We start from the raw sequence: 21607 nt of genomic DNA on the forward strand, positions 1-21607 counted from the left end.
CTTGTAGAGGGGCTAGATCCTCATCCTCACACTGTCTTTTGAGTCTATCGTGACCCAGAAAAAACCCCAAAATCATTGCAAGTGAGGGGACACTGAAACTGAAGTTACAGCCACACTCCTGCCTCTGATCCGGCATCATTATTTGAGCGAAACATTTCCCCTCTCCTTTTACCACAATCATTTCCTGAATAATTTATACAGAAGCTAAGACCAGGCACGAAGAAGGAAAATGTATTAGGGTCAAGTCATGCAGAAACTGCCTGCAAGAGTGAGCCACATTTAGGGCATATGTGTAATACATGGCATTTTGATATGAAAGGCACTACGACAGGCTTAAATAATGGCACCCCCTCCCCCAGCACACACATCAAATAAAGTGAGGTGAAAAACGACTCCACTAAACCAATCTGCATAACAGTGGCAGATTTTCCTGTTAGGGGTATGGCAGACACAACCCCTCCCTCTCTTTCACTCTCACTTGTCAGCATTAATGTCACAGATATTGACTGGTGGTGGTTTGTTGTCTTATAGTCATGATTTCCTTTGAGTTTATGAAACAATAAAAGATGCACAAATATGGTGATCACAAAAACTACTCCAATTTTTACCAGGGTTATCTCAGCTGAGGTTGCTTATTTATCCTTATCTCTGCTTGCCCAGTATGAAGGAAAGCTGCACAGGTCAAAAGGTCAATAAATGAAACATGTCTTCTTGTTTCCGCGAGAATGCACAGAACCACACAATTTTGCTTCAGTGGTTTAGCACAAACGTAAAAAGAAAGCTACTGCTGCACTTTTAGGTAGTTATTATTTTTCTACTTATTTAATTATCATTTTCTTTTTTTATATATGTATGTATGGAATATTTTAGTGCATATTGTATTGCAATAAAAGGAGAGACTAGGAGATGTTATAAAAGAAATTATTTTTACATGTCATCCTCACTCCTCACCCGGCACTCCTCTCGGATAAATAGCGTAAAAGTAGCTTGTGATGTAAAACAGATTTCACAATGACAATACTGGTCTTAAACCACAGCGTCATTAAAGTGAAAGCCCCAGAGCTGCATAAGTAAGACAACTTTAACTCCTTGCATTTCAATTCATTCTATTGTTTAGCATGAATATGTAGGAATTACACAGCAGGCTACCGGGGCTCAGAGTACTAAGCTAAAGCAAATGTAATTTTTCATTTAGAAAAAAATATCCACTGACTTTTTCAGATGACCTAGAAATCCATTTTTAAATCTGTATGATTAAGACAGGCACTGCAGAAATCTAGACAAAGCCCGTGGCATTAACCTGCCAGCTAATGAGCAGTTAGGTAACCAAACAAATGTGCATGGTATAGTAAGTCACAGTTCTGACTTACTAAGTGGAAACAGTGAGATAAGTCAAACATGATCAGAGAAAAACCTAAAAAAAATACCACTAACTCATGATTATAAGATAATAAGCTGTCATTTTCATGGGTGTAATTACATGTAATTACATAACATTAAGCCAAATTTGAGATATATAAGTATATATCAAGCAGTGGCCTCGGGAGAACTGATAGGATCGAAGCGAAAGTGGTAAAAATACTGAGTCATCGGTTAGTATATTAACACGCTGGGGTTGCTGTCTGAATTACATAACCATGAGTCAAAATTACAGAATGAAATCATTGTAGATCTAAATCAGGAAATAATCTTCATAGTTTAAGTCATGAGCTATAGTTTCCTTTTCTGAAAGCGTATGAAATTCCACAACCAGAATGATTGGAGGGGGGAAAAGGGGCTGATGATTTTGGTGCTGCATGTTTGCAAGCTGTTGTGTCTGTGTGCAAGCCTGATGGAAGTTCACCTCAGTCCTTCTCACTGGGCAAAACCTCTACTAGTGACTTAAAGTGAGCCTAGGTAATGGACAGAAAGCTTTCTGGTAACTGGTGCATGCAAACACAAACCAAAGGCTACAAATAGGTAAAGACTACATGGCACTTGAGTGTTCTTGTCCATCGCAGTAAGAGGACAAAAGCTTTTCTTCTCCGAGGGCCTGCCTACAGAGCATTACAGTAGATGGCCTCCTCGTACCAGCTCTCCAGTGCAGTGCAGAGAGCTATGGATTTTCTGTCGGGAGTCGCTGGCTGGGACGAGCTTTTAATAAGTCATGCCAACCGGCGAGCCATAGAGGATGCATTATGGTGCAGTTATGCCGTTATTATGATGGGAGCGCATCATGTTGCCCATCACTTATCGCTGAATTTCAGCTGCTCCCAGCGCTGAGCCACAATTTAAAGTAGACAGTATGGGAACTCACCACTAGAGAGGATCTTGGCCGGCAGTGTCATATTTCCAGTGTGAAGTGTGCTCCTCCAGTGATCCACTTGCATGTAAAACTAACACTGCTTTGAGCCACGGTTCATCAGGCTTCCTGGGGATAACCACAGCCTGATCTGCTCACAGCTGCAAGTGGTTGATTTCACTTGCTAATGAGCCAGCTACCTATCTTGCAGCCATTCATCAAAGTCTGCCCAGCAAGTTGACTGTGTAAAGTGGACCCTGTCATCACAGTAGATTAAAAGTTTAAGCATACTTTCAATGCTTTTTGGGATTGGGGTAAACACTTCCTGAATAATGTCATTAGACATTTCCAAGGAATTTTCATCTGATGCCCCCACCAGCATCAGATTACAGTCAGCACTAAACTGTTCTCGTGTCCTGTTAGTAATTAAGCAAACACCATTACCTGGAGTGCAATCTATGCTTCCCCTTGCATGCCCCCTGCTGACAGTGCATTACTGCAACCCCCTTTGGTTTCTAAAAGAGAAATTAACAACTACCAGTAATTGGTTTGGTTATTGTAGCAAGTTTATTGGACATCAATGTTACATGGCCTGAAAGATGCATGTACTCAGACTGAGGCATGAAGCCCAGCTGAAGTGTCTCACTGAAACCCGTTTGTGACTGTGTTGGATTAGAGTAGAAAAATCTGCTCAAGAAATACTGAGCAAGACAAAAACAAAAACAGCACGCATAAAAAAAAACACTGCTTAAGAACACTGGACGCAATCGGGAGTGAAAAGGAACGAATTTGAGTAGTACACAGCAAAATCTCCAGTGTTAAATTAACACTGGAGAGTGTCTATATGTTTAAAAGTAACCTAATTCATTTTGAAGATTAACAAAGACTAACACTGAGCAGTGCTGATTTTCTAACACTGGAAAATAACTCAAAATGTTAGAAATATTCCAGTGTTAGAAAATCAGCACTGCTCAGTGTTAGCCATTGTTAATCTGCAAAACTGACTAGGTTACTTTTAAGCATATAACACTGTCAAAAGTGTTAATTTAACACTCAACAGTGTTGTATTTAACACTCAGAGGTGTGGACCCATATAGACACTATCAACATGTATTTACATCTATGTTTTTTCTCACGCTAGTAGCATTTTTACTAGATTACATTACAGTGTACAGGGGTTCCCATTATTTGGTCCAACCACTGTATTTGCATGAATCCAATACACCTTTTAGTGTCTTCAGCTCCCAGGGTATCCCCCTCAAAAAGCTTTTTTGTTTGTTTATAAAGCCTTCTGAGTAACTGGAAATCTATGACGATATTTACATCTGGGTGATGAACAGTCACTACATGATCTAGTCAAAAATGGTAAAAACTCAGAAAAGGAACTAAATCCCATTTGGAAGCATCAGTTTGCAGCACCAGCTGCAGCTTCATCCTTCTGCCCTTCCTCTGATTCTTGCGCCGTCTTTTTGAAGAACCGTTCAGCTCGTAGCTCCTCAAAGCAGAACTCAGCAGCACCATTTAGCAGCAGCTCTTTACAGTACATGCTCTGCTCCTGTTGTTTTCCCGATTCTGCCTCCTTCTGCTGCTGCTGATGGTCCTGCAGCCTTTTGAGAGGAGTCTCATCTCTGCCCGGCTTACGCGCTGACAAAACTGTGTTAACTGCTGGGTTGATCTTACATGGAGTCCTGAGGGAGGGACAGAACAATCCACTTACATTCAGCTTAGGAAGACACTAATCAACATGTGATGTGAATATAATATTTAGCAGATAAAGCAATGACATAAAATGTCAGATAAAAACTGGACCTTTTTCTGAGATATGCTACTAAAAATGTGAAGAATACTGGAAATACTTTTCCCCTCAACTGCAAGTATATATGGTAGTCTATTCATGTCTGTAGGTGCAATCAGCCTCCAGAAAACTGCACCCAGACTGAACAAGCTAATGATTTGATAACTGAGATGACGGAGGATTTTTTTAAAAATTCATTTATTTGGGCTTTTCAATTAAATGTGCGTATACAGCCACAGATCTTGGTACTCAGGCATTTCTGTTGAACCTTTAATGCTCCTGCCTGTTGTCTCTTTGTCTGTTCCCCCCTGGTCAAAATAATGAGTAAAATTAAAAATGAATGAATAAAAAAATGAAGGTTTTTATAGTAACTCACATTGTAGGAGGCTGATCCGACTCCTCCACAAACGGTTGGAAAGTGAGTTTGGGAGGCGGTGGCGCCATAACAGTATGTCCAAATTTGGACTTTTGGGGCATCTATGACGACATAAAAAGAAAGTTATGAATCAACTTTGCATAATGGCTTTCAACACACACAACAATGAGCCTGTTCTCCCATACCTTCACATCACACCATCGCTCAGGCTTCTGCTCATTCTCCTTCGCCCTAGATGTGGGAGGAGCCACCCAAGCTTCCAATCTAGGCTCCGATGGGCCTGCGCTCTGAGCCTTATTCTCGTCAAAGATGACCAACCGACTGTTACTGCCAAGAACAGGGGCGCCTTGTGACTTCAGGCCACCGGGAATACCTGAATACAAACTCATTATGTTTTTCCCAGTCTTAAAGTACTGTTATCATCAATTTAGTATTTTGAAACACATTTTATTTGTATATTCATGTGCTTACTTCTGATTCCGGCCCCTGTTCTGTTGATGGGGGCGACAGCCTTTTTCTTCCCTCTGTGTTTCAGATCAGCTAGAGAAACTCTCTCGAGTTGCTTAGGCTCATCATCACTGTCTTCCTCCTCCACATTCATCATCACCTGCCGGGAAACGCGTGCCTGCAGTGCCCTGCGAATATAAATACAGAAAAATGTGATCACTGTAACAACATAACAGAGATGTTCACTTATCAGAAACTATACTGGATGCCTCCATACTTGTGAAACTGTAGGAGTTTATCATGTGGGTCAGCACTCTTTCTGAACCCCTCTTGGTAGACCAAGTCTGCTTTGCGGAAATTGCCCTGATCCTCATACTCCTCTGACCAAGCAATGTAGAGGGAAGCTTGTGTTACTCCAATTCCCTGTGCTTGCATGTATCTGTAAATTTCCAAAGGCTCTTGGCAGTTCTTCGCCTGGTGACATGTAATGAAAAGTTATAAATGCAGCATTAGTTTGTCAAAGTAACAGAAATAGTCAGAGGTTATGCTTTTGCACTCACAAATTTGATCCAGAGGTCAACATAGCGGGGGTCATTGTGATAATGTTTCTCCTCTGTAAATCTGGTCACGACCCGTTCCAGCAGTGTGGTGAGGTTGCTCTCTTTTCCACCCTGGGGGAAGGTTTGTTCTGTCCACTTAATATACCTGGAAAAATAAAACCGTGTTAGGATTACAGGGAAATTTAAGAGCAATGTTTATGAGCACACTTGGCTATTGACATATTTCCCTTACCGATCCCAAACACTAAGTGGATCATCGCCCTCGTATGTGCGCAACTCGGACTCAAATGCCCTGCAGAAATAAATATACACAAGGTCTTTTTTCATCATATAAAAAAATGCATGGACAAAATGTACAACAGAAATCTCTGTCACCTAATTTAAGTTTAAAATAGCCATCCATACTGTCGCTGCTGGTTGATTGCAGAGGTGGGTCCATCTTGTTGTTGACTCAGCGCCTGATGTAAGGCCGATATGGCTCTTCCCCGCCTCAAAGGCTGGATGTTTTCTTTGCTGAGCTCCCATTCCACATCTCCTCCTTCTGCCATTTCTGAGACAGAAACTAGATACATACAGCAGGAGAATTAATTACTTGATATTTATACCCGGCTGAATTTGTAATTAAAAATTAACCAGAACCCCAGAAAAAAAAAAAGCTGCATGACAGTTTTAAATGGATTTGTTATTTGTTATTGAGTGAAATAAGTACTTGATCCCCTACAAACAGCCAGAAATCTGGCTCCCACTGATTGGCAAATTAAAAAAAAAAATCAATCAATTACAGATACCCTTATCTCAACTTGTTATGTGTATAAAGCACACGTGCCCACAGAATCAGTCCTGGATCAAAACCATTATTTCGCCCTCTGTATACACATTTAATTCAGTTGCTTGGAGTTTTTAAGTTGTCCTATTTTTAAATTTCTGATCTGTAATCTAACTTCAATAAGAAATCACCTTATAGGCAAATCAATAGAACAATAAAAATTAAACGTAACCCTTTAATGCCTCATATTTGACACAAGAATTTTTGAGACTACTACATCATCAGTGTGTCCCCCCCACAAACAAACAAAACGGCCCAGAGATGTGAAATTTATATTCTAGATTGTTGGTCAGAAAGACACCATACTGTCACAAAATGAATAACGGAATCATTTTGAAGTTGTATAATGGTTTTAAAGGAAGATTTTCTGAGGTGACCTTCATAGTTTTATCTATGCTTTAAAAATTTACCACAATCCTGTTGTTTCTCATTTTTACCCAAGTTTGACTGGATAAGTCTTGACTCAGATCATAACTTGAGGGCTGTGCTGGGTGTGCCACTACATCATCCTTTTTATAACTCAAAAATGTTGCTAGAATGCAACCTTTTATCTTGGTGACCCTGACAAACCAATTCTATATACATAGCAGGCAGGACTACTTTAAGGCTCTGCTATCTAATCTACCTAAAATCTACTTGAGTTGATTCAGATCTCTGCTGCCAGACTTCTTACTACGACCAAAAGGAGAGAGTACATCACACCTGTTGACTTTAAAATCCTTTTATTTAAATCCTCTAGCTGTTGCAAAATGCAAGACAAAACCTCTGGGGAGGTAGCTTTTTCAGTGTTATGCTTCAAGCTGCTGGAACAGCCTGCCAGAGGACCTGGCTGTGTTGAAATCTTTAAACTTAACAGCCCCCTCCAAAGCCTGAGTGTGACTGAATACTCTTTACAGACAGCACTTGTTTTAATTTCATATAACTTCTTTGCTTTAAGTAATATGTAGTTTCATTCAGTTTTTATTTTATTTTTCACTGGTCAAGTCTGTTACTTTTTATTTCATTTGATGCACTTTTGTTGTAGTTGTATTTAATTTTAAATAACTTTTTTGATGTTCTGACTTTGTTATACACTAACGTGAAATGTGATATACACAAAGCTTATTATTATCTCTGTATAGCCAAAAGTAATCTATTACTGTACTGACACTGTCATTATAATTGTTTATTTCGGGCTTAATTAGTTCTTTTGTGTGAGAACTAAATAGCATGATGTCCAGGAGGCATACTGAACAAGTTTCAGGACAACATGAGCTAACGATGCACTTCAACAACAACACATTTTAAATAATTATGTGGTAAACTTCCATCGTATTACAAACCGTGTGACACGTACACAAAATAATGTTTAGCTATCAACACTCTCCCTGCGTTCCTGTTAACGTTAGGAAGTGCATGTGTTTGGAGCTAACACACTAGCTAGCGAACGATAGCTTTAGTCTGACCAACTTTAGCGTTTTTTCCATCGACGACAAATTTACATAACTGAATTAAAATAGACTTTCTGCAAAATGTGCGTGTTCTATACCGCTTCCGAGCCTCCTTTATTTCTTTTCTAGGTGACAGCTCGAACTCCAACGTTGTCGCAGTAAAGCTGTTGAACGGTTGTGTCTGTATTTTGAACAAGAGCCGCCAGAGATTTAGCAGGACTCTGATTGGACGGAAAACCGGAAAATGCGTTTACATTACGTCATACCTCCTCTTCCGCGTTGCTTCCTGTTTTGAATGAACACCTGAAAATAGTTGCTAGTAGCTAGCTGCCAAATTAATGCTCACGACTGAGTGTGTTTTCTTAGACATTTTAACGCACTGTAGCTGTATCGATAGCATTAACATCCCCCTACCCATGAGCCTCTGCATGTGTCGATATGGACAGTCGATGTTATTGTTGTGCATCCAAGTTTAGCCTCTTCAAGAAGGAGGTGAGTATTTCACGGCTAATGCTAACCACATAGACATACATAGAGGTACATTTTGAATAAAGTGATCTATTTACTGTTCGTCATAGCTGGGCTGTAAGAACTGCGGCCGTTCCTTCTGCTCCAGCTGCTTGACTTTCAGTGCTGTGGTGCCTCGCTGTGGCAACACCCAGCAGAAGGTCTGTAAACAGTGCCATGGTAATCTGACCAGGTAACGCTCAAACCCTGCAAGGAAGAAAAAAACCCCCCTAAAAGTAGTTTTGTTTGGACTTTGGAGCTTCTCTCTCATTTTAATTTCTTTCTTTTTAGTGGGCCATCTTCAACCAGTGCTGGCAGATGGTCTCCTCCAGAAAACTATAAAAAGTCAGTGTATACGATCAAATTAGGGGAGAACTTAAACTTTGGCAGCACAGCGGTTTCATAACATCTAAAGTACACGTGTCTTCCATTAGACGGGTCGCTGCACTTGAGGCCAAACAGCAAGGACAGCCAACACAGCCTGTGAGGACCAGCAAAGCAGGACATCCACCAACCAGCGGCCTGAGCAAAGAAGATCAGGCAATTGCTGAAAGGCTTCAAAAGCTCAAGGAGGACACAGCACCTAGTAATAAGATTTTTAGCAGCTCTCATTTTTATTTAATCCAGCAAGTGCAGTAATATTATAATATTTTCCAAAACAAGGTAAGGAGTAAGCTTTTTGCCTTCTCTTCAGGGTCTGTCCCCTCTGACAAAGAGCTCGAGTCCCGACTTGCTGCTCTGAAAGCTCCCAGCAAGCCAGTACCTTCTGCACAGGAGATGGAGGACCGTCTGGCCACTCTGCGGGGTCTCCCTCCACCATCTCAAGCTCCTCGACCTGTGAGCTGAATCTCTTCCTGCTTGTTTGTAACATCTTAGGCCTTACAGTACAGCTCAGTAGCTCAATAGCTTCAAATATTTATTTAGAGGGAACTCAATACTAAACAGTGTCCCTTAACTCCAAGTATATATGCTTGTCTATTCATGTCTGTAGGTGCATCAGCCTCCAGAAAACCGGACCCAGACTGAACAAGCCAATGATTTGATAAGTCAGATGACAGACGAAGTTGCAATTGACAACCAACAATCAAATCCTGAATGCAGTAAGATATTGCATTTCTCCCTGATTTTACCTGCCTTAAACCAATAAGTAATGAGTCAGTCATAACATTCATTCTTATATCGTAAAATTAATAAACAGGTACTGAACAACACTGTTATTAAATCTGAAGGTGTAGATGGCCGCATGAATGATCTCAATAAAGGTGAGGCAGGTACATTGGATGAGAATTTGGAAGAGAACCAGGATGCAGCCAAGCAGCTGGAGGCTGAGAAAGCCCATCTGCTCGAGGAAGCTATGGAGGAGCTGAGGAAAGAAAGTCACTCTCAAGATCAGATCCTGCACATGGCAAAGAGGCTGGCACAGCTGAAGGGGCAGGACCCGGACAAAGGTGAGTTATTCGAGCACCATTCACCTCACCTTATCTGTTATCCACGCACTAGTGTGTCATAAAATATGATAAGGACGTGCGTTGTAAATGCAGTTTCCATGACAGAAGTCCTAGCATGCTAGTGTATCATGCCCCATTTTCATTGTGATTCATTTATAGTTACTATGGAGGACTTCCAGCAACCTGACAGTGAAGAGGAGACTGAAGAAGAAGCTGTTATGAGAGTGTTAAAACAGGTGTGGCAAAAATAACCATGAGATGATAATGAACTATAAATAATTTGTTTCTGCGTACATCTTACACCCCTAAAGGTGCAAGTGAACTAATTCAGACCAGTGTGCCTAGCCACAAGGGGCTGCTATTTTGCCAGTTTAATCACTTCTTATTTTTTCTTGTATGCTTTCAGCTCTCAGAAGAAGCTACACTAGATGAAGCCAGTGGCTACAACATACCTTTAGAACAGAGTGGGCCAAGGAATAGGGAAAATAAAAAATCGTCCAAGAAACCGGTACAAAACCACGCTTGAATTATTTCTTTATTTTAAAGCTACGTGAGTGCATAAAATTTAAATCCCGATCTGATTTTATTTTAAAGGCTCCGCCTCCGGCACCTAAGAGCAGGAACCTACCTGCTGCCGATGCACATCAGCCGTCAGACAGTGACGAAGAAGAGCTTCCGTGGTGCTGCATCTGTAACCAAGATGCCAGCCTTCGATGTCACACCTGTGATGGAGATCTGTACTGCAACCGCTGCTTCAGGTAGTATGAAATGCATTAATTATAGAAAGAAAGAAAAAAAGCCTAACTTTAGACTCATGATAGACTTTTGCATGGAAGCCTTGACTGCACACAAAAAAACAAGATCTCTGTGATTTGGAATGCATACCATGACCCAGATAAATTGCAGGCAAGCTGCTGCCCTACTGTTAAGCAGCATGAATATAAAGTATTTAGTCTGATGAATTATCAATCCATGCTTCATTATGTCCCCAGGGAAGGCCATGATAAATATGATAGGAAGGAGCATCGCACCACTAACTACACTGCGCCAAAGAAGAAGAGGGAGACATGATAGTGAAGCTAAGCTGCAGGTGATTGGTAGAGTTAGGCCAGCCATCACACTTAGACTTGTTCATTAGCCTTAAGTGACTTACTATTGTTAGAAAACAGTCTCTCTAATCATCTAAAACAAGCCACAAACCATCAGAACTCCTCAACATATTTTATTCAGTAAATGCTAAGGCTGAACTAATTGAATGAAGCATAATAAGAAACCACTGGTAATATTTCTTGCAAAGCACGGGTTAGATAAGGACCATAAACACAATGTAAATGCATTATAATATGTATAATATCTTAAATATAGTTTATTTTTTGTGGAATGTATAAAAATAGACGTATGTAATATTTGTGAAGGTATTGCAGCAAACCTGCACGGCCGCTTCACATAGGAATCCCAAAAATTCATATGGTTGATCTGAATAAGAAGTATTGGGTTTATTTTTATTGTGACTTGTCCTACTTCCTAATGGCAACAAAGGCTTATTTAAAGTGCTCTTTTGCACTTGTCATCATATGATGATTTCCAAGTTTTTATAACCCATACAGAAAGCAGACACGTCGTGAGCTCATCTGGGATGATGTACAATCCCAGACTGCTGTCAGCTCTGCACCGAAGAAGCACAGAGGAGTCAGTATAAAAGGATTACTAAGGGCTTTGTTTTCTTTTGGCAGTCACTGCAGTCGCTCTTGTAATCTGTGTTCGGCTGGGTGTGTAATTTCGTTATAAATAAAGGATAAGTGTTAGCAACTATGTCACGTCGTTGAGAGCATGCAGCATACCTTAGTCTTAATTTAAACATTAAAGCCTTATTTTTTTTCCTTTTTAGATCCAACGTATTATTACTTGATAAAAATATCTCAGTCTGTCAGGCCTTGTAAGGAGTGCAGTTCTTATAGTATACATGCCTTTGTCAGAGAAGTTGAGGAGAACCATATAAATTTCTATAGTGGAGACCTCACCCGAAAGACCCTCTGTGTTTGACAGAGAGAAGGCCAGAGTGCAGGCTCATCAGCGTGCATTACTGTCTGGCTGAGGAGAAACCATAATTACACTCTTCTCTTGGGGTTTGCTCCATTAAGGTTCATATGGAAAGTGTTACTGTGCCTTTTCTGGCCGTGTCATACACATACCCCAGACGGGAAATGGACGAGGATAATGGATGCATACTTAATGGAACATCTTGTTGCTGATCTCCGTGTGTTTACACCTACTCTTGACATGTCAAAGTTTCCTTTGTTTCCATCAATCTGTTGAAAATGCCTGAAAACACTACTTTATGTTTTGGGAATAAAATGCTGACTGCCGTTCTGTAGGAAAGTTGTCTGTAGACTGTAGGGCAAAATCATTATCTGTGTTTCTGAGCAGTTATGAGCTCAGGGTAGTTTAACTGGTACTGTAAACCAATTAGTGTAATGTACACGCCACTATTTATTTGAATGAGTGGAAATGATAATACCTGATGAAGCATATTGATGTATCACTTTGTTAAAAATCAGATGTGAGCATTGTCTTGAAAATGTTGAAATGTTTTTATTTTCTTTTTTTACATTTTGACAACACTGTTATCTGAACAAAAATATTTATGTACATAAATAAGCAACTAAAAATGTACAGTCATACACAAGAAACAGTCCGTCTGAGTAATAGTCAGTACAGCTTGTATCACGTGTACGTTATTGGTATGGTATTGGGAAACAAAATGTTGAAGCAGTCTATAAATGAATTTGAAATAACATTAAAAAAAAATCAATTCAAAGCCCCACAGCTCTGGTGTTACATTGATGATGACCCAGCAGGAGGAGGCAGGGGGCAGGAATATAGTCCCTCTGATCCACACCTACAGGCATCCAAATGGTTAATGCGTGGGGGGACGGGAAGATGAGCGGCTCCACATTGTCTCCATTCTTAATTTGACCTACAATTATTTCTTCAGTGGACCTGACATTTTACGTAGACCCTTTATCCTGTAGAGCAGCCCGTTGATAAAATCCTGTGGAGAAGATGGGGAAATTTTATTTAATTTTTTATGTAACTTTAAAACAATAAGTAGACTTTATTATTTCAGTCCTCTTTTCTAAGTTTTTGTCTCACCTCTTTTGGCTTCCCGCATTCTTGCAACAACTCCTAGTGAACAAACAGAAAGAGGTATACACTTCTCCATTGTTTTTTCTTTGAATACATTGCACAACAGGATTTCATTATGAGTCAGTTTCTTCTTAAGGACAACCAAATACAAATATGTACATTAGTGCTGACAGCGAGGGGCTTCACTGCCGTGCTGCCCTCACATGGGGCGATCCGGAGATTTGCCGCGTTAATGCTGTTATGGCGCTAACGTCATTTTAACGAGATTAACGCTGACAGCACTAATATACATATGTAATTTAGGGGAACTAGTTGCAGATACACTCAACAATAATAAATGACTGACAAGTCATTAACAAGCAATTGGGATGTTTAATCAGATCAGTATTTAGGCTATTCTACAGAATCCTACCTCCAGCCGGGTTCTTTGCCCCTCATCCGACAGCTCCAGGAGCTCGTCTATGTCGATTTCTAACTCTGGGATCTCTTCTTCCTGTGAGAGTGGAGAGGAATAAAAGTTAAAGACCATATTCATTGAGACTTGTGTTTCTGCATGCCTCACAAACTCCTACAAATTGGATTGTATAATGTGGGCTTCTTGGCTTCTTATCCCTCCTCATCTTTCCAGCCAACTAAGCGTAGTCATTCAGACAGAAGACTAAGGCTTACGTTTTCAGTTCAATTCCATTTTAGTTATATAGCACCAAATAACAACGAAAATCGCATCAAGGCACTTTAGAGAGAAAACCAATCAGATATTCCAACCCGACGAGCAAGCACTTGGTGACAGTGGGAAAGAAAAACTCCCTTTTTACAGGAAGAAACCTCTGGCAGAACCAGGCTCAGGGATGGGCAGCCATCTGACGACTGGTTGGGGGTGAGGGGAGGAACATGGGACAAATTTATTAGTTATGTTGGTGTGGGTTTACTGTAGAGGATAAAAAATTGATTGACTTGATGGGAAAAGCTGCAGTGGGCTGATGGATGAAGACAGAAAGGCTGTATGAGGATTCAGGATTCAGATTTTATGGATGGTTCAGCCAGCTGGCATTCCCAGCTCCGCCACTTTTTTTTACATATTAATCTCTGATGCACGTCACATGTTTTTAATACTGCACACCTGGAAAACAAAAAACAACACAAACCCACGAGCGCTCCCAACTGCAATGTAACGACCTATAGATTGCATCATTTTTAAAGATTAGCAGCAATTATATGTGAAGACTGTAAAACATAGCACTCTCCACTCTCAAGGCCAAATATAGCAAAGCAATCACTTCATGTAACAAGCTCTGAACACCTTTCAGGGAGAATGAGGAGTGCTCACTGGAGGAACTCGAAGATATCTGGAGTCAGCAGGTGCATGCTCATATTTGACGAGTGTGGTCTCTTTTTTTTATTAGGAGGAATATTTTCTGGTTTGGGAGCTTTCATGACATGAAAGGACGGGGCTCACACAGCTTTCTAGATGTGGAGAGAGAGCTAATCAATGCGGAAGTGCTGAGTGGCAGAATAGATGGGCCCCCGTGCCTGCCTCTAATTGATACACACTGCCAATTTGGACCCTGTGTAATTCTGCTGATGTCTGCAGGATAAATGCAGTGCCGAAGGTTTTTTTATTATTATTATTATATCTAAGCTGTGCATTTATGGACTTTGCTTTACCAACTGTACTGCGGTTGGTCTTTTTGTACTTGACCTGGTTCAAAAGTGCTGATAGTGTAATCCTGAAAAACTTCAACAAAGCATCTTAATGACTAAAAGAAAAAAAAGCAGTGAATACGTTTATTATTATACTTGTATTTATTAAAATGGATTGGGGTTTGGGGTTTTGTAGAATTGTGTTCAGTATGCATTCCAAACAGTGCTAAGATTACCTATGACATGACTGAAGAGGTTTAATTTTCACCATTTGGAGCCATTCAGTGGCTCTACTATAATTGTATGAGAATAGAAATGTGTATAAGTATACTTCATGTCCAGTGAAAAGGAAACCTCTCTAATGTACTTATACTGCTCTTAAACTTCCTCAGTCTGCCTCTGAAAGTGAGGCAATGCAGAGCACTGCTGAATATCAATGAGCGACGGCTTCCTCTTGCTGGGAGGAACACATGCGTTTATCACGAAGACTCACAATCTGATCCTCATTCTAACTTCCCAGTATTTCTCGCCGGGATTTACCTTCATTGTGAGAGGGAAAGGGCCTTTTAATGAGGCCTCTGGGTGGAAACCATCTCAGCAGCACTTTTTGAAGTTAAAAAGCAATATACTAAAGCTAAAACCAATGTTGGCACTAATGCTGAAATTCATGAATATCAAAGTGGCTCTCAGAGGACTGAAGCTTCAGATGGTAGTAGTGCAAATATGTTGCGAAGATAAGACGACTTCCACCGGAATTTTACAATTTTTACATTTCACCATTATCGGGAGTTGACCTAAAACTCTCTCAACAAGCACTCCTGAGCTGCAGTGATGGGAAACTGTCCACATATAGAACAGTAGTTACTATGTGCAGAGTGTTTGCCATTAGCTTTGCCTTAGGATGTGATATTCTCACTGCTTAAATCAAGAGAGGGTGTCTGAGCCAATAAAATTGTTGTGTAATATGTTGACATTTGATATCCCAAGGGAATAATGACTTTGGTGACCTTTGACCTGTTAACTGAGCAATCAATATCACTCCTTGACATTTATTAAGTACCAGACAGGAAATTCAAGCTATGTCTGATTTTTTATTCAGCTTCAATTTGGATATTTACTGATATTAAGAAGAGCATTACCACTTTTGCATAGCTCTAATAATCAGCTGGTGAATAATAAGCAAACTAAACTTTGCTTATTGCTGTGACCACTGAACACTTAGATTTGATGATGCTGTATTATTCTTTGCTAAGCAGCAGCAGGGATTAGACAGGAAGGGTTTGCTATTTTCACTAACACTTCACTATTGTGGGCATGAGCAGCTAACAACACGACAGCTTTTTCTTTTTTTTTCTTTTTTTATTATTATAACAGGTTTAGTTGAACTTCCTGTAATTTCATAACACAGTCAGTAACACGGTTCACTAGCCTTTCCTTATAACAAGATATTAACATTAACATCAAACGCTCATCATGGTGTTTGTTATTACACAGGAAGCCATGCCCAGGAAAACGTGTCTTGTTTCGAGAAGATGCCGGCACATGTTAACTTATCATCCCCTTCCCTTTTCCTGCCAGAAGCACGAGCTGTCCACATCTCAAAATATTCATTAACTTCAGCAAGTGAGTCACGGCAGAGTTGCAAGAGAAAAAAGGGAGCCTTATCCTGTTGTCTAATTACATACAAATCTGAGCAATTTTTTAAACAAGAATCAGCTGAACTTCATAGGATTCATCCCAGTCTGCATAAAGTCTCAAACAAATTACTGTCTCTCAGTGGAAATTTCTGCAGTTTGCACATTTAAAAAAACAAGTTTTCACTAAAGAAGACTGACACTCAGTGGGGAAAATAGAAGTGTCTGTCTAAATCGAAGCATGCAGACTGAGAGGTTGCGTTGCCTATTTTAGAATTCTTTACTTAGTATATAGTTTGTATAGTATAGTTTGAAAGGTGTGAACTCTGCAAACGGAAGCCGCCACACCACACTGAGGCAGTGCTTTCTATGAATTAGAGATGTGTCTAAATAATTCAGGCGGTGACACAGGGGACTGACGGTAAATGCTTCCACGCGGAAGACTCAGAGAACCAACAAAGGAACCTTCCCCTGAGCCCATGCAAAATTCATTACACTGGCCTGTGCACGTGGACAAGAGCAAATAATCCCACATGAGGACCTGATGCAAATATTCAGGCTATCCAAAGTGGAAAGTTGAGCCTTAATTTCCATATGTAAAGAATGTAGGTTTGTCTTAAGGAAATTGTAAAGACAAGGTACTTGAAGTCAGTGGTAGCAGGTATTATTGTAAACCCATCAAAGAAATGCATTGTGTTATTGCTCTGTTGTCAGTTATACCGAGAATCCGTCCATCCTGCGGCAGGGCGAACATCTGCTATCTGTGCTGTACATGTGCTGCACAATTACACTTATGTTAGATCACGTTAGAACCAGAACGAAAAAGCAGAAGTACTAAAATAATTGTATGTTTCTGGGACAAGATCAAAAGAGTAGACAGAGACAAGACTTTGGATCTGTTTTTGTCTACGTGTCCCAGTTTCAATTAATGTGATTTATTCTGCCCTCAGCATCGCAAGCATATTAACATATATTACCAAGAGGCTCACAAAACAAGTATCCTGAGGAGGAAAACACTTAAGTACCCTGAGTTGTGACTCAAATGGTTTAACTTTAAGGCAGCCAGGCTTAACCCTGGTTTAGATAAAGACGTTATCTAATCATGTTCAGATTTTCTCCACAGAACTTCCCTGTCCGCAGGCAGCCATAGATCTGCCCACCTGCTCGTGCTCTGCAGTGTTTCTATATTCAATTCAATTACAATTCAATTTTTTTTATGTAGCACCAAATCACAACAGCAGTCACTTTAAGGGGCTTTATATTGTAAGGTAAAGGTAACGACCACCTTTGAGCTAATGAGGAAGAAATCTCCAGCAAAACCAGACTCAGAAAGACACAGCCAGGACAGGACAAAATGTGTATAAACACAAATAAAGAGTGAAGAAGAAACACTCACAGTGTAACTAACAGAGGATTCAGGGTCATCAGATTCAGCCCTAACTATTATGCATTGCTTTATGCAACATGAAAAGGGTTTATTGATCATGTAAAGGGATGCCAGGCAGAGAGGTGGCTCTAGACCATCTTAAAGTGAGGAGAGCCTCCGTGTGGTTTGAGAGAAACGAGAAACACTTTGTCTCTGAGTTCTCCGGCACGAAACTGAGGCTGCGTTGTCATCTGATCCACGTCGTCACTGGAAAGCTCGCCCTCCTTTAACAGGCACCCTTAATTCCAACGTGCCACACCGCCTCGTGTAGGCGACGAGACATCTGTTGCCATGGTTTCCCCTTAGTGAACGCCAAGCAAATCAATATGGAGCCTATGACATAATTGGATTGCATCCCACCGTGCAGGAGGGAAGATATGAAGGATGTTGTTGTTGGTAGAGTCCTCGCTGTATTAAAACGAAGCCATCTTCAGAGCATGGAATAAATTCGCTATGGAAGTAATAGTAATGCTTTTCCATGATGTAACTCTTTAACCATCACATGTCCTGTGGTAATACAGACTGCATATCTTTTGTTTTTTCCAATGCCTGCTGCATGTTAATTTCTATATCGAAACCATCATCGTTAATCATTTCCTTATATGTGAGCAATCAAACTATGTACTGTATTTTCGATTACATAGTTACTGAGTGACTGGGTGAATCTGTCACAAGACACGCAGACCTTGGATTGTGACATAATTGTTTTGGTGCACTGACTCACTGTTACTGTTGCTTGCCTCACTGTACAACTTTGTTATGTGCAAGGACATCATCTAAACGCCTCGTATCTTAATGTAGCCACATGGCGACCACGTATGCTTAAAGAGACCGAGGTGTGTAATTGTGGTCGTGCTTACTAGTCACGTCCCCTCTCTGCAAAATCATTCGATCTCTTAGTGCAGAAGACCACACAGCTGGCACCTCAGTCATTTTGATGACATGCGAGGGTTTCTGTACCAGAAAGAACAGCCGTGAAACACAGCTACTTTCCTACCACCCACTCCCCTATGAGGTTCTTGTCGTTTCTATTACAAGCACCCTTTTTGAGCGGCTCGGTGCCTCTCCCCTTACTTGCTCCCCTCTCCTCCTCTTTGGCCACCCCCGGCACAGCGTGCTTCTGAGTGAGTGTCTGTGTGAGCCAGCCCCGTCCTACCTCACAGTCAAACAGCAGGTGCAGCTGCCCGTCGATCCACTCCTCGATATCCAGCCTCTTCTGCAGGTCCTTGCGGTTGTATTTGACTGTCAGCTTGCCAAGTTTGCGGTGCGCCGGCTCCTCTGCTTTGTCTGTTGCCTGGAACATCACCCTGGACTGGGTGCTAGGGTCTGATGCCATGGCTGCCACGGCCTCAGGAGATCCGTGGAAACGCACCGAGCTGGAACACAGACAGACCTACAGGCACGCTGGACTTGCAGGCTCTGAATCCCCAGCTCTGTCTCTGCTTTTCTTTTAGTGATACGCTGCTCCCACACGTATCTCCTGTGTTTCCTGTTATCTTTGTGGAGTGCTCGTGCTCTCCCTTCTCCTTAGCACTGCCTCTGGTTCCCTGCTTGTCCTCACCCCCGACCCCCCTTCTCTCTCTCTCTCTCTCTCTCTGTCCCTCTCTAAAGCTCACTGTCTTGCTCTCCTTCTCTCCTCCTCTTGCAACACCCACTGGCTGCACTATCAGTAGAATGGTAATGAGATATGGCTCCGAGCTTGCCTCTGCATGTGTGTATGTGCACACACTTTACAGGGTGTGTGTTTGCGTTTTGCTCTCTTTGTCTGTCTTATATCAGGAAGGGGTGGGTGGGGAAAGGTGGTTGGGGGGAGGCAGTGGGCATAGGTCAATTACAGCAATAAAAAGAGGAGAATGGGTGAAAGGGCAACTGCCTTCAATCAAGTTAGGATAATAACTCTGGGTGAAAATATCCCAGCATATCCTTTTGCACTTTTGATCTTTCCCTTCTGATCATTGCACGTCTTGCCAATCCTGTCATTACTGGCACACCACTCGTGTTCTTTTTTATTGTTTCCCCCCTCAGTAAAAGTACCTTAAGTATTTATAAGTTGACAGACTCAAATGGGTTTGCCATCCTTGATGCTTCTTAAGTTCACAAACACTTCTAACTATAGCTGGGTCCCCCCCAACCTGACAGGTGATCCAGGGTTCCTCTAGTATGGTAGCTGCTTAGTCCTTTATAATGGGTATTATCAGGTGTGCGTTTAATAAGCCTTGAAGTCCAATTGGCATCCTCAGTTACGCACAGGTAAATAATGGATGACGCAGCGGCAGCAGCAGTGTTTATGACTCTTTAGAAGTCAAACGACAAAAGTCTGAAAGCATCAGTGTTTCCAAAGTCAAACAGCAGCACTCCACCCCACAGGTCAAAAAAATTCATAGTAGTGGACACCTATGCCAGATTATTACAGCTGAGACAAGAGAGGCAACAGGCTGCAGAGTTTCCACAGATCGTATTACGATATGAATAATGGGGTTCAGCTTTTTTGGCTTTTGGCAGGGACTATCCATCAGGCATGCCTGCAAGTGTTCACCCACTGATGCACCGTCTGTTACAAACACTGAATTATTGAGTGCCTCGAGCAGCTCACCTTTCCAAGCAAACAAATTCATCCATCCCATCTTATGGCTACTTGGTTCTGCTCTATTGGGTTGTCTAAAAAAAAGGCTAGGCCTTCTCACCTCAGGCCTATCAGGGTGACTCATTGTAGGTGACAGAAAAAGAAAGCAGGGCCAATAAATATGGTCTGCATTTGTATAGCACTTTTCTAGTCCATAGGACCCCAAAGCGCTTTACACTACATTCAGTCATCCACCCATTCACACACACATTCACACACTGGCAATAGCAAGCTACATTGTAGCCACAGCTGCCCTGGGGCGCACTGACAGAGGCGAGGCTGCCGGACACAGGCGCCACCGGGCCCTCTGACCACCACCAGTAGGCAAACATGGGGTCAGTATCTTGCCCAAGGACATTTGGCATGCAGCCAGGGTGCAGCCTGGGATTAAACCACCGACCTTCTGATTAGTGGCTGACCTGCTCTGCCACCTGAGCTACAGCCACCCAAATAAGCTTGACCTCAGCTCGTGTGACCCGTAGGGCTGAAGATGGGTCCTTTTAGGCAGCAGAGTTCACAGATAACCCCACTAACTTTGTTTTCTACAAGATAGTAATTTTCTGAGTGTTTTTGTCTTTCAACATTTCTAAACCAAATTATTTACATTGCATAATTTGATTATCAACTTCCTGTTGCTCCACACCTGGTTCATGCATTGCTTCCTGACTGGTCACATATTTTAATGAGTCACCAGCCTGAATCAGCTCAGTATTACTATGACAAAGAGAACTGGGGCTGCTGTGAATTTAAAAGATGGGTCCTTTTGTTTTGTTTTTTCATATTAGGGCTAGACGCATGTTTTGGTTTGTTTGTTTATTTTTTTACAGTAATTTTAGAAATAAACAATAAACTGCTCACCCAAGCCAGCTTGTTCAGCATTTGGTGGGGCCATACTGCCATCTTCTGGATTAAAGCTCATGAACATTTTAGGTCCGTGACAGTATAAAAAAAATAGGGTAAGTAATTAGACACTGAAAGAGGAGCTTCACAGCCACAGAGACTGTTCAGCTTTTTCCATTTTGGAAGAATTCCTAATTTGCATCTATGGTAAAGACATCAGTTTCAAAAAAAAAAAAAAAGGCTTGGAAATTGTGGTCAGCAGCTCACGTTTGATGTGCATTAGTGCAATATGTGAGGAGAAACAGAAGAGCAATCCTCCCCCTAGGTTGTCAGCAAAAACCTTTCAGTGACATTTACATAAAGGGAGATATTGTGTTGCAGTGCACAAACCCTATTACAATGATAAATGCACGTCTGTGGTACAAAAGCCACAGGCACTAGTCTAGAGATGCAGTGGGAAACGATATTAACCGATGAATCATTCCTCTCCATATTCTCACAACTGAGTGATTCATGTGTGGTGTAGGTAGGGCATGCTATCATCGTGTTATTTTGCGGGGAGAGGTGTTACTTGTCTCCTCAGAGTGCATGGTCACTTCACTTTACAAAGTTCTCCCGATCACTTA

General features: G+C 41.3%; 3 protein-coding genes across 5 annotated transcripts; 1 reads left to right on the forward strand and 2 right to left on the reverse strand.

Annotated features, from left to right (window-relative positions):
- Nucleotides 1-2829: 2829 nt before the first annotated feature.
- bub1bb (BUB1 mitotic checkpoint serine/threonine kinase Bb) lies at nucleotides 2830-7931 on the reverse strand. The gene is made up of 9 exons (XM_082515121.1): nucleotides 7814-7931; nucleotides 5865-6021; nucleotides 5692-5751; nucleotides 5460-5604; nucleotides 5177-5373; nucleotides 4924-5087; nucleotides 4638-4825; nucleotides 4453-4553; nucleotides 2830-3969 (listed from the first exon to the last, which is right to left on the reverse strand). The coding sequence occupies exons 2-9, from the start codon at nucleotides 6005-6007 to the stop codon at nucleotides 3687-3689; spliced, it is 1281 nt and encodes a 426-aa protein (XP_082371247.1). The 5' UTR covers nucleotides 6008-6021; nucleotides 7814-7931; the 3' UTR covers nucleotides 2830-3686.
- A 53-nt stretch (nucleotides 7932-7984) lies between these two features.
- zfyve19 (zinc finger, FYVE domain containing 19) lies at nucleotides 7985-12488 on the forward strand. 3 transcript variants are annotated; one of them, XM_082515118.1, is made up of 12 exons: nucleotides 7986-8207; nucleotides 8294-8415; nucleotides 8514-8567; nucleotides 8657-8808; nucleotides 8917-9059; nucleotides 9214-9322; nucleotides 9452-9670; nucleotides 9830-9906; nucleotides 10077-10178; nucleotides 10265-10428; nucleotides 10663-10760; nucleotides 11278-11383. In XM_082515118.1, the coding sequence occupies exons 1-11, from the start codon at nucleotides 8154-8156 to the stop codon at nucleotides 10739-10741; spliced, it is 1275 nt and encodes a 424-aa protein (XP_082371244.1). In that variant the 5' UTR covers nucleotides 7986-8153; the 3' UTR covers nucleotides 10742-10760; nucleotides 11278-11383. The 3 variants fall into 3 exon arrangements, with proteins under 3 accessions (XP_082371242.1, XP_082371244.1, XP_082371243.1); XM_082515116.1 differs by lacking the exon at nucleotides 10663-10760 and having other exon boundaries at nucleotides 7985-8207; nucleotides 11278-12488; XM_082515117.1 differs by having other exon boundaries at nucleotides 7987-8207; nucleotides 10663-11383.
- On the reverse strand, nucleotides 11539-19232 carry ppp1r14d (protein phosphatase 1 regulatory inhibitor subunit 14D). Its single transcript, XM_082515122.1, has 4 exons — nucleotides 18675-19232; nucleotides 13230-13310; nucleotides 12824-12856; nucleotides 11539-12722 (listed from the first exon to the last, which is right to left on the reverse strand). Exons 1-4 carry the CDS (start codon nucleotides 18852-18854, stop codon nucleotides 12654-12656), a joined length of 363 nt encoding a protein of 120 aa, XP_082371248.1. The 5' UTR covers nucleotides 18855-19232; the 3' UTR covers nucleotides 11539-12653.
- Between the last annotated feature and the right edge of the window lie 2375 nt (nucleotides 19233-21607).

Source organism: Aulonocara stuartgranti (assembly GCF_965226115.1).
Source record: "Aulonocara stuartgranti genome assembly, chromosome: 19".
Lineage (NCBI taxonomy): Eukaryota > Metazoa > Chordata > Actinopteri > Cichliformes > Cichlidae > Aulonocara > Aulonocara stuartgranti.